General features: G+C 50.5%; 1 protein-coding gene across 3 annotated transcripts; it reads left to right on the forward strand.

The window, feature by feature from the left end:
* Window positions 1-975: 975 nt before the first annotated feature.
* Window positions 976-15,919, forward strand: ADIPOR1 (adiponectin receptor 1). 3 transcript variants are annotated; one of them, XM_030844367.3, is made up of 9 exons: window positions 993-1,112; window positions 5,981-6,130; window positions 6,720-6,954; window positions 8,610-8,726; window positions 9,749-9,920; window positions 10,367-10,553; window positions 11,520-11,707; window positions 12,862-13,055; window positions 13,402-15,919. In XM_030844367.3, the coding sequence occupies exons 3-9, from the start codon at window positions 6,814-6,816 to the stop codon at window positions 13,528-13,530; spliced, it is 1,128 nt and encodes a 375-aa protein (XP_030700227.1). In that variant the 5' UTR covers window positions 993-1,112; window positions 5,981-6,130; window positions 6,720-6,813; the 3' UTR covers window positions 13,531-15,919. The 3 variants fall into 3 exon arrangements, with proteins under 3 accessions (XP_030700225.1, XP_030700227.1, XP_030700228.1); XM_030844365.2 differs by lacking the exon at window positions 5,981-6,130 and having other exon boundaries at window positions 976-1,112; XM_030844368.3 differs by lacking the exons at window positions 993-1,112; window positions 5,981-6,130 and adding an exon at window positions 1,181-1,560.
* The last annotated feature ends 34 nt before the right edge of the window (window positions 15,920-15,953 follow it).

A 15,953-nucleotide genomic window follows, 5' to 3' on the forward strand; every position in this document is an offset into this window, starting at 1 on the left:
ATAAATTATCTCAATCCTGACAAAGAGCCCGTGAAACAGCACTATTTTATTCCTGTTTTTCAGACGAGGTACTTATGATGTGGAGCGTTCGGTAACGTGCTCAAGGTGAGAGCCTGGCCAGGGACAGAAGCCTGGGTCTATGTGACTCCAGAGCCTGCTACGCTTTTAACCAGCACCAGAATTAATCCCACTGCCCTGAAGCATCCATACAGGATCATACTAAAGTACCTTCTCTCTGCATCTAGAATAGACTGGTCACGTACCAGCCTTGGGAGAAGTGAGAAGTGTCAGTCGCCCAGGCGAGGGCTGCAGCACCCCGCGGTCGCCCTCTGGCCGCAGCGGGAGCCCGGGGCGGAGCAGGGAGTCCCCGAGGAAGACCAGTCAGCGCCGCCGCGCTGTTTCTAACCAGGAGCCTGCCTGCCTCGTGCCTCGCACACGACTGGCGCTCAGTAAATATTTACGGAAGGGAGGGAGGAGCCATGAGGTTGAAAAAGAGAGATTAAGAAGTGCCCAGCCTAGAGGACAAGGTGCAGGGTAGGAAATTCGGCATTCCTTCGCAGGGTTCGGTCTAATTCCCTGAAATTCCATCCCCATCACGCGCCCTAGTTTGCAACTTGGGGGCGTGGTCCCCGCAAGGCCTTGAGAGGGGGTTTTACGATTGGAGCAGAGCGAGGGGGCGGGGCCCGGGCGCAGGAGGCGGGGCCGAGGGGAGAGGACCTGCGATTGGGACTTGAGGCACCGCCGAGCCGCGGAGGGGGCGGGGGCCGTCAGGAGGGGCGGGGACCCGCGATGGGGAGGCGGGGCCGAGGGAGCGGGCCTGTGATTGGGACTGAGGAAAGATTGTCGGGCTGGAGGGAGTGGGGCTAGATGGAGGGGCGGGTCCCGCTCGGGGCGGGGCTGAGAAGCCGGCCTGTGACTGGACCTCGCTTAGGCCAAGGGGGCGGAGCGCCCGTGAGGACGTGACGCTCCCGCGGAGGTGACGCCGTGCGGTTGCGCGCCCCTTCCGGCGCGGGGAGGGCGCAGAAGATTCGGGCCGCTCGGCCACAGGCCGTCTCTAGCGCCGCGGGATGTAGCGCGGGGTCCGCGGCCCCGAGCAGAGCCCGCCGCCCGCCGTAAGTTTCCCGGGGCTCCGCGGCGAGCGGGTGGGAGGGCGGGGGTCGACCGGAGCGCGAGGACCCCCGGGAGCCTCGGCGTGGGCCTGAGGCGGCAGCCGTGGAGCCGGCCTGCCCGGGCGTCCCGAGGGCTCCGAGGGCCCCGAGACCCCCGCCCGAAGCCGGCCGCGCCTCCGGCCACTCCGCGTCGGGTGTCCACGTTCGTGGTCCCTCCCGTGCGCGCCGCGTCCCCCGCTGCCAACAGCCGCGGTGGCTGCCGTGCCTCCCAGTCGTCGGGGTGAGACGTCCGGATTTGGGCTCCGACTCGGGCCCGCCAGGCCGGAGCTGAGCCTGGTCCCAACGCCGCGCGAGGCCAGCGCGGAGGGGCTGCAGGCCTGGGTCGCGGAACCGCCTCTCGGCTGGGAGTACCCGCCTGTGGTGGCCTGAGGAGCTCCAAGGTTCCTAGACCGTGAGTGTGCGCCCACCTTGATGGGGGAGAAGGGGATGTTGGTGGACAATTTGCCTTTGTTTAAGGTAGTCCCAAAAGCTGCAATGTGAGCAAAACCTAAAGTACGTTAGGGAAAAACGGAATTTCATTCTCTCAGAAATCTCTCATTGATGCCATCCTATGCTTGAGATTTTTGGTCAAGCCTTCGAGTTTGAAGAAAATAGGTATGTTTCTCCTCGGTTTCTGGTGCTACATTGGCGAAAGGGAAACTGACAAGGCGAATTTCATTTACATAGTTTCAGGTGTCAGAGGAGCAACAGGAGGCTTACTAAGTACTTAGCTGGATTAACCAGTTTCCCCCCAGTATGTAGAAGAAAGGCTAGAAAACACAGCAGGGACTATATAGGCCACTGACTTAACTCAAGCGAACGCTATAATGGCTGGTTCTTTTCTGAAACGAAGTGATCTTGGGATCTGTCTCCAGCTTTTCTCTCTTAATAGGGGTTGCGGCACCGGTGATGGAGCAACTGTTGTTCCTTAGGTTTTTCAGCATCCATACAGTACTAGGAACTTAGGCAGGGTGGTGTCAGACAGGTTGCAGCGTCAGGGTAATAGTTCCCAATTTGCAGCCACTAAGTTTCTTTATCCCAGGAGTAACTTCTGTGTTACCTTATAGTGGTTGATACTTGGGGAATCAATCTTGTTCCCTGTGAGCAACGTCTTAGGGTTAGACCTCCACAAAACTATACCTAACTTCTGAGTAGAATCTGAAAGCATTCCATGCTCAGTGGCCAAGAAATTACATGATCCCCAGGGGATAAACAGAAATTGTAAGCAAACACTTTGCCTGCAACTAGGAAGGAAACTCAGACAAGGGCGCAGCCTTAACCCGGTAGGCTCCCCATTGCTAATGGATAAAGTGCACCACCGTAGGTGGGCTTTTAGGCTGTCTCCAGTTTCTTAAGTCTGGCCTCATTTTACCTTTCCAAGACTTCCTTATGGAAGGTGGATTATTCACTGCCCTGGGGACTTTGTTCTTTCAAGCCTGCCTAGGTTCATAGCACTACCCTTCTGGAATGCCTGGATCGCATCTTTACTTATCAAGATCCTTTCTTAAAATCTTCCACCATACCTTTCCTGATTATTCCAACTAAAATTGAGCTTTTCTTCTGAATTCCTCCAGCACTTTATGGCATTTAGCCTTGTAGTGGTTTTAATAGAAAACAGAAGTTACTGCCTCCTCTTAAAATAGAGGCCAGCAGCCATGCGAAGCCACTAACTGGTCTCTTTGCCTTCTCTGTAGCCGGACAGTGCCACGTGTGTTGTGTATAATCAATAGTATTCGCAGATGGATAAAAGACATTTGAACTTCGTTCTCGGCCCGAAAGTTTTTTCTCTATTTTTCCCTAAGAAATCTCCTTGACTCCTTTACTATAAAGCCACACGGAAAGTCTTTAACACGCTTGCTACAGTCTCCTGTCCCATCTACTTGTGATCATGCTGGTGAACTAAACAGTCATCTTTAAATCCAGAAGCTTTATTAATACTAGTGGGGTATTTTCTGGTGCTGGTACTCATCAAAGTTGTTACATTTTGTCCTTAATGTCCATTTGTCCCTCATGGCACCCACTGGACTTTGTTCCTCTCACTGAACTCAAAGTTGATTCCCTTTTCCCGCTCAGAAATGTTGGGGACGTGATTAATGTTCATAAAGTTTTAGCTATCTTGGATTGAAGAGATCCTTGAAAGTGCCCTCTAGGCAAACTGATTCCAAGTGATTGGCTTTTAGACGTGCACCTAGTTTGCTTTTGTTTCATCGGGGCTTTCACAGTATAAAGTTATCACTATAATGTGTAACTATAGTGGCCATATATGTGTAATTTACTTAAAAGCCAGGTATTAAAAACAAGGACTGGTACGAAACGCCTTCATATTCCTGTATACTTTACTTTTTTTCTTTTTGTCATGGCATTTGAAAAGCTTACCTGTCTCTGGGATCAAAAAAAACAGACCCCTTCTGTTGGGATAGCTTTATCTGGAGAAGAGCTACAAAGAAAGCTACGTTGTGATTTTTCGCTGCAGACTCTAAGTCAGTGACACTGTGATCAAATAGGAAAGCTGAGGCTCCCTTACTGCAATTTGATAGTTTTCAAACATAAGTCTTTGCCTTGACTCATTTACCCCCCAGCAGTGCTATGAAAGCACCTTCCCTAAGAAAGAGAGCAGATAGAGGAGAAGATGGCTGTGTTCTTTGTCTTTACTGCTAGGCTAGCCTTGCTTTAGAACAATGTGAGTCATGTAGGCCTAAGATGGAGCTTACCCATGGAACCTCTGAGCGCCCAGAGACCCCAGATTAAAAACTCCTAGAAGAAGTTTTGTGCCTTTGACTCCAGGGAAGGAGTGTGCTGTAGCCTGGAAAACTTGGGAACTGGTTCACAAAATAAATGTCTCCAAAAGTGTGAGCTAAATAAACTCACCAGTAAATGCTGGCAGTTAAGAATCAGTCCTTTCCCTAGTTTGGCACCAGATGATCTTAGTTATAGGAGCACAAGCGCCTCCCCGCCTCCACAGCTTTATTCTCTAGTGTCATAGGGTTATCCAGCTGGAAAGCTTAGTGGTAAAGATTTATCAGCGTGAGTTGAAGAAATCCCATCAAAAATGCACTCAGTGCAGTCTGGCCCAATTATAATTGCTATATTGGGTGTGGCGAGTTTGAGGGAAAATGTGTTTCCTCTAAAATAGGTAAGGATAGGAAAGCTAGTAGAAAGCTGAAGTACCTTCCGCTCTCCTGAGGTTCCCAGAGTCAGTCTTAACACTTTAGGGGCGGAGGCTGGTGGTATATAGTAGAAACTGAAACGCTTGCTTGCAGTAATTCCCAGCTGTTTGTGAGTGGCCCACTCTGTCAAGTGATATTTTCAGGTCCTAGCATTCATCATTGGCTTTTCTTTCTTGCCACACCTCCGACCCCTCTCTCTCCCTTTCCTGTCCCTGTGTTGTTACAGTTTAGAAGACCCAGCTGGACAGTGGACTTTGCTCACTGTGGTGACATGACAGCACTCAAAGTAACTGAACTTAGTGTGTGGCCATCCTAGTTTAGGGGTTCTCCGTCCACTGTCCTCCTGGAGCAGTGCAGTTGTATCACTGGTTTTGTACATATCACAGATTACCTTATGCCATCTGATTACAGGCTCTTCCAAGACAATGACTTAACTTGTTCAACTTTGTATTTTGCACAGTACCTTAAAGTGCCTTAGGGTGCTGGCCCTAAATACATTTGTTAAGTATTCAGTGAATGTGTTGGCTTACTCTGGGGAGAGGGACAGGAGGAAGCCCTACAAGCACAAGTCCATAAACCCTTAGCTAGCAACAGAAGCTAATAGGTCGTATGCTTCTTGCCTGGAATGCTGCCTCATTCATTCATTCATTCATTTTGAAATACGTGTTCTGACCAAAATCAGGGATATGTATAAATTTGTGATCCATGTAGTGTTGTATCCCAGAACCCGAGAATATCTGTATCTATATATCTGGCTTAAGCCTTAATGGCCACCCCTCAAATACTGGCAGCAGTATTCTAGAATAGCTGAGTATATTCCCCTTTTCAGACTTCTCCAAGATGCCCAAAGCTATTTATGTTTTTGCCCCAGTATAAATTATTTCTTATTTAAGCTGTTTATTCAGTAGTACTTCACTTTGAGGAAATATGTTTTGTGGTCAGCTTATTGAGAAAGATTTCCCAATGTTTCTGCTTACGTGGGTTGCCTATCTCTTGAGGTTTCAGAGGCCTCCAATTTCCTGTTCTCCTTGGGCTCAGTTGTTGGCTATGACTATGGGCTGGCGTCTCTCTTGTCAGAGTCTTGCACATTTGGAGGAAGAGGAACTGCCTGTGTGTTGACACCGAAGACAGGTCTGCGTGCACTGAGTTATGGGCGTCTGTTCTCTTGAACCAGCTCTGCCAGTAGCTTTCAGCTGTGCTTGGTGTGTTGAGCGTAGCATGACTGTTTTCAAACTTGAGGATTGCCCTCACCTGACTGCATATATCGCATGATAATCCCTGAGAAGGAATTGAGATCACTGTTGGGTAAACAAAGAACTGGTACAAGATGCCAAAGGTGGATGTCTGTGAACAGCCACCGGGGAAGGACACGGTGCGCAGGGCTGTGCTGACTGCCCATAGGAAAGGTGTGGGTTGCCCGAGCTTCCGTTTCCTCCCCGTCATGCAGCTCGCCCCGAGTGCAGGTGTTGCCTGGCTCTCTTTGCACTGCCCTGTGCTTTTCGGGGCTCAGGTGACCCCAGTACAAGAAAATGTGGATATTCTGGCTCCTCCTGCTGCGAGCAAGAAACGCCTTTGTTGCGGGGCTGGAAATCTTGGGGCACTTTTCCCCTCCTTTCCATACGCCTTCATCTCCCTGGGACCTGATTAAAGACTACTTCCTTACAGGATCTATGTGCCTGTCTCAGGTCTCTGAAAAACTCGTCTGAATGGGGCGTAGGTCATCAGCTATGGCTACTGGGACAACTCGCTGAGCCGGTTGTTTGGTGGCAGAGGGCAAGGCTGGGCTGCCTCCTGCCTTCAGCCTCCCGCATCCAGGCAAGTTATTGCTGCTGTGAGGGGCGGCTGTGTGGAAAGCTTGCTGTCCAGGTGTCGAACCCGGGCTGTGATCCTATAAGAGAAGTAGTAGACCTGGCAGAGAAACTAACCACTGGGCACCTAGCCCACAGCCGAGTTCCTTTTGTGTGCGAGGCACACGTGTCAGCATTTGTAGGTAAGGCCCACCGAGTTCAGTCGGCAGTTAGCTCACGTCTAAGCCGGGGGCCTCGCAGCGGTCACAGCAGGTGTCGGCCTCCTCGTCTGCCTCCTGAGTCTCAGGGCCAGGACTTTGCAGGGCAGACTAGCTCTGGGGCTGGTGGGCTAAACTCCGCTCCGTGCGCGTGGGAGGGACTTGCGGGTGGGTAGCTGCTCTTCTGTGGTGACCGTTTGGTGCAAAAAACAAATCCTTTGGAGGCAAGCAACTAGGTTTTCAGCCTTATCTTTAAGATTAGTGAGGTTCCAAGTAAAGGGTGATAGTTAAGAGGAGAACAAAAGCACTTAACTGGCCTCTAGGACTGGAGGGGCTGTGAGTCCAGGGGCTGTGTCTTAGTCCCTGTGTATTGTGTTTGGTGTTTGTGTTTGCTTTCAGTGTCTTCCATCACAAGGAACTCTCTGCCCCCTGGGGCCGAGAGACCCCACCCTTTCCCCAAGCTGAAGCCGCAGAGCATTGAGGTACCAGCCAGATGTCTTCTCACAAAGGACCTGTGGTGGCCCAGGGCAGTGGGGCTCCTGCCGGGAACAGGGAGGCGGACACAGTGGAGCTGGCTGAGCTGGGCCCCCTGCTAGAGGAGCAGGGCAAGCGGGGCGTCGCCAGCCCAACCAAAGTAAGTTGTCCCCCCAGGGCCCGCCTCTCCCCTGTTGGTCTCCCAAAGGGACTCTCCCTACCCCAGTCCTCATCACGCTGTAGTGTAGCTCTTTTTATCTGTTTTTCCCACTAAGCGGTTGCTTATGCCCCAGTGCTTAGCACAAGACCTGAAATCCTGCAAGTGGCCAGTGCCTGTCTGTGGTTGAAGCAAGGAAGCAGTCAGGCAAGATTAGGCTTCGTATAATGAACAAACAAAAACCCCTGTAGCGAGTGAAGTAAGCCAGAAAGAGAAAAACAAATACTGTATGCTAACACATATATATAGAACCTAAAAAAAATGGTTCTGAAGAACCTAGGGGCAGGACAGGAATAAAGACGCAGACGTAGAGAATGGACTTGAGGACACGGAGAGGGGGAAGGGGAAGCTGGGACGAAGTGAGAGAGTGGCATGGACATATATACACTACCAAATGTAAAACAGATAGCTAGTGGGAAGCAGCCGCATAGCACAGGGAGATCAGCTCGGTGCTTTGTGACCACCTAAAGAGGTGGGATAGGGAGGGTGGGAGGGAGATGCAAGAGGGAGGAGATATGGGGATGTATATATATGTATAGCTGATTCACTTTGTTATACAGCAGAAGCTAACACAACAGTGTAAAGCAGTTATACTCCAATAAAGATGTTTAAAAAAAGCCAACGTGTAGCTTTGACAAGGTGGAAGTCTCTCTCATAGAGAGAGAGTCTTGGAAGTAGCCGCCACAGGCTGGTATGGACGCTGCACCCGGGAGGCACCTGTCCTGCTCTTCCATCTCATTCTTACTGTGTCACCGAGGGGCGGGGCTGGGGGAGCAGGGCCCACCCTTCCTGAAAGCACCTGGCAGCGCTTCATGCACATCGGTGTGGTCTTTTCATTTTGCCTGAGCAAAGTTGCAGTAGCATTGCCACCCTGAGTGAAACCAAGGACTCCGTTACGGAGGGGGAGACGGGTCTGCATCAGTCTGTGTCGCGAAATCTAAGAGGAAGCATCACAGGGGAAAGAACAGCCGGGAGGAGGAGCTGCTGTCCGCACACGGCCCGGAGCCTCTCCTTGGGAGGCGAGGGCTGTCGGACTGCACGCTGTGTGTCAGGCTTCTGTGCAGCTCAGGAGGGCCTGCAGCTTCTCTCCGGAACCAGTTCTGAGGCCCTGCTCCTCCTGGGAGCTGCTGTGGATGCAGAGTTTCAGTCGCCGTGGCACCCCCAGAGCCAGTGAACAGAGAACTGCACAGATTTAAATTGTTAGGGGAATCTCTGAAACTCCGTCTTTTTCATTCTTTTGAGCATTCAGTGATCTGGAAGAGAGAAATATTCGGGAAAATGGGGCAAGTTCAGAACCGCTGTGTTAGCGATAAGGGTGGGCTTTTGGGACTTGCAGAGCATGTAGGCCTGGTGCGCTAGTCCCGTGTGCCTCGGGTGCCAGTCTCCATCCGTCTGTCCCCCATGTGCTGCGTTGGGCTTTCGCTCCAGCATTTACGGAGTTGTAAACTCGTGCACTGTCATGCCGTAGGAGAAAAGGCCACAAGGCCAGTGTGTGGGAGAGACGCTGGGCAGAGAGCAGTGAGTTGGGGTTTCTCTGGATCGCTCACTCTGGACTAGGGAACTCCTGGGGTGTGTGTGTGTTTCCTTCGTTCCTGCAGGCCGAAGAAGAGCGGGCACGCGCAGTGCCTCAGGAAGAGGAGGAGGAGGTGCGGGTGCTGACGCTGCCCCTGCAAGCCCACCATGCCATGGAGAAGATGGAGGAGTTTGTGTACAAGGTCCTGTCCTGGAACGGGGAGGGCAGGCTCACCTGGGCTCCCCGCACCTGGCGGGCACGCCCTGGGGGGAAGAGCTTTCGCTCCTGTGCGTGGGCTTGCTTTCCTTCACGGTGAAGTAAATCAAGGGGAATCTGGCTAAATTTTTACTGCCTACTGTGTTGGCGTTGCTCAGAATATATTCTAAAACAGGAGTTCTTACCTGTTTTTGCTATTAGTCCCTTTGGCAGTCATCAAAATGTTAGAATGTGATATAGTAACACGGCACCTTTATTAATACGTTAGCTATGCATGACAAGCTATAATGTATTTTATTAGAATTTATCATTTCTAAGTGGTAATCAGTAGAAATAATATTTTGATATCTGCAAAACTAGTGTATGAAAATATCTGTGATTTCTATTGGTGACAGGGTCACAAATTCTAATACTAGACTTGCTCACACTTACAACTGGGGGAAATGTTAAATTTAGTTAGAAGTGATTGAAAATAAAAATTTTTTTCCATCCAAATTTCCAACACAGTCCATTGTCCATACGTCCCAGGTTAAGAAGCCCTGCTTTGAAAAGTCATAGGCTCAACCCAGTGAGAACGTAGTATCTAAAGGGGGGAAAGGATGGACAGGCGGCCACAGAGTCTCCGGGGGCAGAGGGCAGAGGGGTAAATGTATATTTTTAAAACCATATATATAATTTCTATCTCCTTGTTTTCATTCACTACATCTACTGAATTTTAAAACTCAAGTAGCTGAAGGGAGGTCCTGCCATATTCTCTTTAAAGACTGAGAAACACTTATCTACTTACCTAAGCGTATCCAGGTGAACTATCATGACACAGAACAAAGCCATTCACAAGTCGTCGGTCCTGGGGCGACCTCGCTCGTGCTGTGTCTTGGCTTCTCTGGCCTCAGGCTGGCCCCACCGTTCCCTGGGCCCCTCTGGAGCCAGCCTGACGTTCTCCTTCACCCCTTGTCCTTGGGGCGGCTCGCGTCCTCGGGGCCCCGCTCAGAGAGTGTGTGGTTGCAGGTCTGGGAGGGGCGCTGGAGGGTCATCCCATACGATGTGCTCCCCGACTGGCTGCAGGACAACGACTACCTGTTGCACGGCCACAGGCCGCCCATGCCCTCCTTCCGCGCCTGCTTCCAGAGCATCTTCCGCATCCACACGGAGACCGGCAACATCTGGACCCACCTGCTTGGTGAGTGGTATGGGTGGAGGATTGGACTTTCTGTCTCCTTAAACGCCAGCACTTGTACAGCCTTTGTCCGTGGGAAAGAAAAGCAACGTTGTTGTGACAGTTTGACAGCTGGCATCGTGCCTTTAAACTACCAGTGAGCTTGCTGGGCCCTTCGTCGCTGGTCTGTAAGGCGGGGGTGGGGGGGCCTAGAAGCGGAGGAGATGACGTCCTCTGTGGTCAGAACCATCCCCGGTGCAGGCAGCTCCTCCCACTTCACAGTCCCCGCGGTAGAAACAAAACGCCAGCATTTCAGAGGATGCTCTTTCTGTCTGGGTTTGTGTGACGGGTGCCGTTTTCTCCGGAAGTTGTCGACTGCGGTGCCCACAGCTCAGCCTGTAGCTTTAATGCTGGCTTAAATCATCACACGTTCCCTTTTTCCTCAGGCCTCTTTTCTCTCCGTCCTGTAGGTTTTGTGCTGTTTCTCTTTCTGGGAATCCTGACCATGCTGAGACCAAACATGTACTTCATGGCCCCCCTTCAGGAGAAGGTGGTGTTCGGGATGTTCTTCCTGGGCGCAGTGCTCTGCCTCAGCTTCTCCTGGCTCTTTCACACCGTCTATTGTCACTCAGAGAAGGTCTCTCGGACCTTTTCCAAGTGAGTGAGAAGAACGTCGGTAGGGACACCTTGTGATCCAGGTCCTGGCAGCGTCCTGGAAACTCCAGCAACTCCTAAAGATTCCCTGATGTGCCAGAGGAAGGGCTTTCTGTTTTGCTGGTATAAGAGGATCAGGAAACTTTTCTCTTAAGTCCTTCATGAGAAGTTTCACTGCAGCCTCCTTAACAGATGGAGCCCAGTTGTGGGTATATTTTCTCCCTGTGCAGTGCTGCCCTTTGTGAAACTTGGAGTACCAGTGGGCTGCTCTCTCGGACCGAGTACCCAGTCCTGTCCTACCTTCCTGGTGGCCCAAGCCGTTCAGGGCGTGGCAAAGTTTCTGTGCTCCGTCCTGCTGGAGCTCCGACCCACCGGTCCAGTGAAGCTTATCTTTGCTGCCCGCCTATTGCTGGAAGCCCCAGATGTCCATCCTCTAAGGCTCTCCTTATTCCCCAGTTCTGAGCCTGGAGTTCTGTTTGTTTGCTTTTTTTGTTGGTGGTGGTGGTGGTTTTGGAGGTGATGGTGAGTTATTTTGTTTTTCTCAGTAACACCAGTAACAAGAATACATTTTTATCTTTAAGAAGTCGACTAAAACAGAACAGTACACCTTAATAATACTCCCAATTTAAGGGTTTTGTTTTTAGAACTCAACCTATCCGAACTGGGGAATACTCAGAGCCCTTCCTGCGTGGAAGCTGGAGACTGGCTGGAATATGGTGGAATTCCTGAATTTAAGTATCCATGAGGGGGATGTAGCTGTTCACAGCCAGGGGAAAGGGATACAGTTCAGACTTTTCCACTGCAAAATAGAAGTGCTTGACCTCATGGGGTTTTGATTCAGGATATAGGACAGATCGTATGGGAAGTGAGGGGCTGGGGGCGGTCACGTCTGAGAGCCGCTGGAGAACAGAAAGCCCTAGGAGCTCTTCACTTCTCCCACCGCTCCGCTCATTCTGTGGCTTTTTTCAGGCTGGACTACTCAGGGATCGCCCTGCTCATCATGGGGAGCTTCGTGCCCTGGCTCTATTACTCCTTCTACTGCTCCCCGCAGCCACGGCTCATCTACCTCTCCAGCGTCTGTGTCCTGGGCATCTCTGCCATCATTGTGGCCCAGTGGGACCGGTTTGCCACTCCTAAGCACCGGCAGACAAGAGCAGGTGGGTCGGAAGACAGAGCGGAAACCTCATAGGTATTTGGACCTTGAGTCCAAGGGGTCAACCCTGGGCCCTGACCTGTGTTTAGAACTGACCTGTGTTTAGAACTGATCTGTGTTTAGAACTTTCAAAACAGCGTGCATTTTCAAAGCTCAGTTCTCCCCCAGGTTTCATACTATTTCAGTAAAATGTTAATAGGACAGATAATTACCAACCTGGTCAATGAGCTACAAGTATAGAAATGACTGCTCTTATATTTGGTTTGAGGAAGTTAAAAAATGTACAAAGCAGTCATTTTAGTAACCTGAGGGTCGCTGAGCTCAAACCAAGGGGCTAAAATTAAACCACCCAAAGTTATTTTACTAAGGAATGGAAGGCTTGGCTTGGTAAGTAAAATACCTTGGGCATAAACACTGTTACCAAGTAACATGATGGCTGTGAGCATAAACATCTTCCTGTTGTCTCATCCAGACTCAAGCTTTATTACTCGCAGCAACACATCGATTAGCACTAGTCTTCGGTCCCTTTAGACTTAACATCTGCTGTGTTTTAACCTTCATTTAAAATAATTAAGTATTCATCAAGTGCCGACCATGTGCCAGACTGATGCTTTACCAAGGCCGTCTGCAGAAACGGAGAGGCAGTCCCTGCCCTGCGGTTGCGTGTACGGCCGTGGTGTTGAGCCGGCACCCATTCTGTCCGTCCGTTTACTTACTTTGTGTCCAGTGGCCACTGACGACTTCCAGTCTGGGTCTCTCTGTCTCCTCAGGAGGTCAGGGTCCTGACCTTAATGGGTAACCTGTCTTGCTCCTCCCTGGCTGGCAAACTACCTGAGGCCTCACCATGTCGGTTCTGTACCCAAGGCAGCCATCAGGAAGTTCTGACCTACATGGTCGCCTCGGCTGCTTCACGGATAGTGAAGAATGTGAGACGTTTGTTCTTGGCGCTCCTTAGGAGGGAATAGCTATATCAGCATCTACACAGCCTTCTTCCCATTCTGAATGTTAAAGAAGTGTCTGCTGAGTGTTCTCCATCTTGCGCTAAATTTCCAATAAACATGTACTGTTCACCAGAAAGTAGCTCATCAGAGTGAGACAGCAGTGCCTTCCAAGCGGTACTGTTTCCATGCCTGACGCTCTTGTGTCTGCTTTGTTCAGGGGTGTTCCTGGGGCTTGGCTTGAGCGGCGTCGTGCCCACCATGCACTTTACAATCGCGGAGGGCTTTGTCAAGGCCACCACGGTGGGCCAGATGGGCTGGTTCTTCCTCATGGCTGTGATGTACATCACCGGAGCCGGCCTTTATGCCGCGCGGATTCCTGAGCGCTTCTTCCCTGGAAAATTTGACATATGGGTAAGAAACGACACTTCAGTGGGGCCTGTGGTGGTGAGACCGGCCCACAGGTAGAGCTCGGAGTCAGAGGCAGTGAGAGACATGGGTCAGGTAGTGTCTGGGGGTGCACACGAGTTCCTACATGCATCTCCATGCATGTAGGTGGGAGAATGGCGGGGAGGGGAGTGACCGATAGTAACATTTTGGCGTATCCCTGACAGGGCTTAAAAATTTTTTTTCTCCAACAAATCTATCACTTTTATGATGTAAAAAACTTTAGGGAGGAACGAGGAGAGGCGAGTGCCTTCTCCACTGCCTCCAGCCTTCCGTGCCGTCACCCTGAGGCCCCTCTCTTGTGTTCCTGCAGTTCCAGTCTCATCAGATCTTCCACGTCCTGGTGGTGGCAGCCGCCTTCGTCCACTTCTACGGGGTCTCCAACCTTCAGGAGTTCCGATACGGCCTGGAAGGGGGCTGTACTGACGACTCCCTCCTCTGAGCCGCCCCGCAAGGGCACAGCAGGAACTTCCCAAGTGCTTTTAAAATAACTTCTTTGTTGAAGTGAGAGGAAGAGTCTGAGTTGTCTTGTTTCTAGAAGAAACCTCTTAGAGAATTCAGAACCAACCGAGCTTCAGCCCACTTCACACTCACCGGGCAATAAACTCTCCATTCCCTCGCTGAGAGCAGTGGGGATGGGCAGACGTGGCCGCACGCCCCTCGGTAAGGCGACTACTGTCCCCTCACAGAGACGGGGCTTTGAAGCTCATGTTGAGAGTTTACCCCTCCTCCAACCGTTCTGGGGAAAAATGATGGACTGGGACTCTTCAGAAATTCTGTTTCTGGAAGAAACTGTCCCTCCCTCACCCCTGTCTTGACTTTGTAACCTGGCTTATAACAGGCCATCCGTTTTTGTAGCACACTTTTGAGAAACAGTTACAACCTCGTCCATCTTTCTAGGGCCTGGACTTGCTCACACAGCAGGAAGAGCAAAGCCACCAACTTTTACACAGCTGGCTAATCATGGAAGTGTGTCCAGGCTTCAAATAACTTGAGTTTTAATGTTTTCTTGGCAGAGTAATGTAAAATTAAAGTGGGGAAAGATATTTAATATTTAATACTAAGCTTTAAAAAGAAACCTGCTATCATTGCTATGTATCTTGATGCAAAGACTATGATGATAATAAAAGAGTACAGAAGACACTTGGCATTCAAAGATTTAACATGTGTGGTCTCAGCTATTTGCAAAGGATTAAGTCCAAAGGATTAAAACCAGTAAAATCATTGCAGATTCTGCTGAGGCACAAATCTGAATCATAGGTATTGACAGGCTGGCGTGTGCGGGCCAGCGAATGAGCCTAACTGAACTCCTAGCACGTGCTGCTCCAGGCCGCTTTACGTGTCTCCACTTAGCGCACAGACATTTCCTGGAGAAGTTGGTGTCGTGCTGCAGCAGAGTTCAGTAATTAGAAGATACCGGGCTTCCCTGGTGGCGCAGTGGTAGAGAATCTGCCTGCTAATGCAGGGGACACAGGTTCGAGCCCTGGTCTGGGAAGATCCCACATGCTGTGGAGCAACTAGGCCCGTGAGCCACAACTACTGAGCCTGCGCGTCTGGAGCCTATGCTCCACAACAAGAGAGGCCGCGATAGTGAGAGGCCGCGCACTGCCATGAAGAGTGGCCCCTGCTCGCCACAACTAGAGAAAGCCCTCGCACAGAAACAAAGACCCAACACAGCCATAAATAAATAAATAAAATTAAAAAAAAAAAGAAGATACCTGCCTTGTGAGCATCAAAGGTCTACTACATGATATTAATACTCTAGACTTTAGTTCTTTTAAAACTGCCCTGATTAAGGTCTCTTCAAGAGGTTATTCCATGCCTTTTTGTGCCTTTGCAAATTTTCCCCAGCCTGACAACGAGTTCTGTTCATTGGATGCAAAAGGCCTGCAGTAGTCACTTCTGAGCTAGTGTAGGCATTGGACGGGAATCTTTTTTTTTTTTTAATTTAATTTCTGGCTACGCCGGTCTTAGTTGCAGCACGAGGGATCTTCGTTGCAGCATGCAGACTTCTTAGTTGCAGCATGTGGACTCAGTTGCAGCATGTATGCGGGATCTAGTTCCCTGACTAGGGATCGAACCCGGGCCCCTTGCACTGAGAGCGTGCAGTCTTACCCACTGGACCACCAGGGAAGTCCCCACATGGGAATCTTATTGAGTTGCAGAGTTGGGTTCACTTTAAGGGTCAAGTTTGTACAACTAGGAGAACAAGTGATCCTTTTAAAACTAATCCAACTAGGCCAACAAATCTCTACCTCCAGTAGTAATCAGGGAAGTGTAAATTAAAACCAAACTGATAAACCATTTTACTCCTACCAGATTGGCACAAATTAAAAGTCCTAAGACTGAGTGTTGGTATGGATGTGAAGCAGACCAGATGCTGCTGGTGGAACCATAGGACCACTTTGGACATGGTGGAGTATACATGTTACAACATTCAAACATTACATGAAACAATACAATGTGAGATGCATCTGATATCTATCCTAGGTTACTTCATTTAAAAAATGCTGGTTCTGGGGTTTCCCTGGTGGCACAGTGGTTGAGAATCTGCCTGCCAACGCAGGGTACACGGGTTCGAGCCCTGGTCTGGGAAGATCCCACGTGCCGCAGAGCAACTAAGCCTGTGTACCACAGCTACCGAGCCTGCGCTCTAGAGCCTGCAAGCCACAGCTACTGAAGCCCGCGCACCTAGAGCCCGTGCTCCGCAACGAGAGGCCACCGCAGTGAGAAGCCCGTGCACCACAATGAAGAGTGACCCACTGCTCGCCGCAACTGAAGAAAGCCCGCGCACAGTGACACAGCCAAAAATAAATTTTTTTTTAAATGCTGGTTCTGACCCACTAAGTTTCATAACTCACCAAT

The sequence above is a fragment of the Globicephala melas genome, chromosome 1 (genome assembly GCF_963455315.2).
Source record: "Globicephala melas chromosome 1, mGloMel1.2, whole genome shotgun sequence".
NCBI lineage: Eukaryota > Metazoa > Chordata > Mammalia > Artiodactyla > Delphinidae > Globicephala > Globicephala melas.

What these genes read in the sequence shown, in the direction of transcription:
- ADIPOR1 (XM_030844365.2), top strand. Translation starts at nt 6,814, where the DNA reads ATGTCTTCTCACAAAGGACCTGTGGTGGCCCAGGGCAGTGGGGCTCCT. An exon ending in GTCTCTCGGACCTTTTCCAA is followed by an intron (nt 10,554 to 11,519) that starts GTGAGTGAGAAG and finishes GGCTTTTTTCAG; the next exon opens with GCTGGACTACTCAGGGATCG. An exon ending in CTGGAAAATTTGACATATGG is followed by an intron (nt 13,056 to 13,401) that starts GTAAGAAACGAC and finishes GTGTTCCTGCAG; the next exon opens with TTCCAGTCTCATCAGATCTT.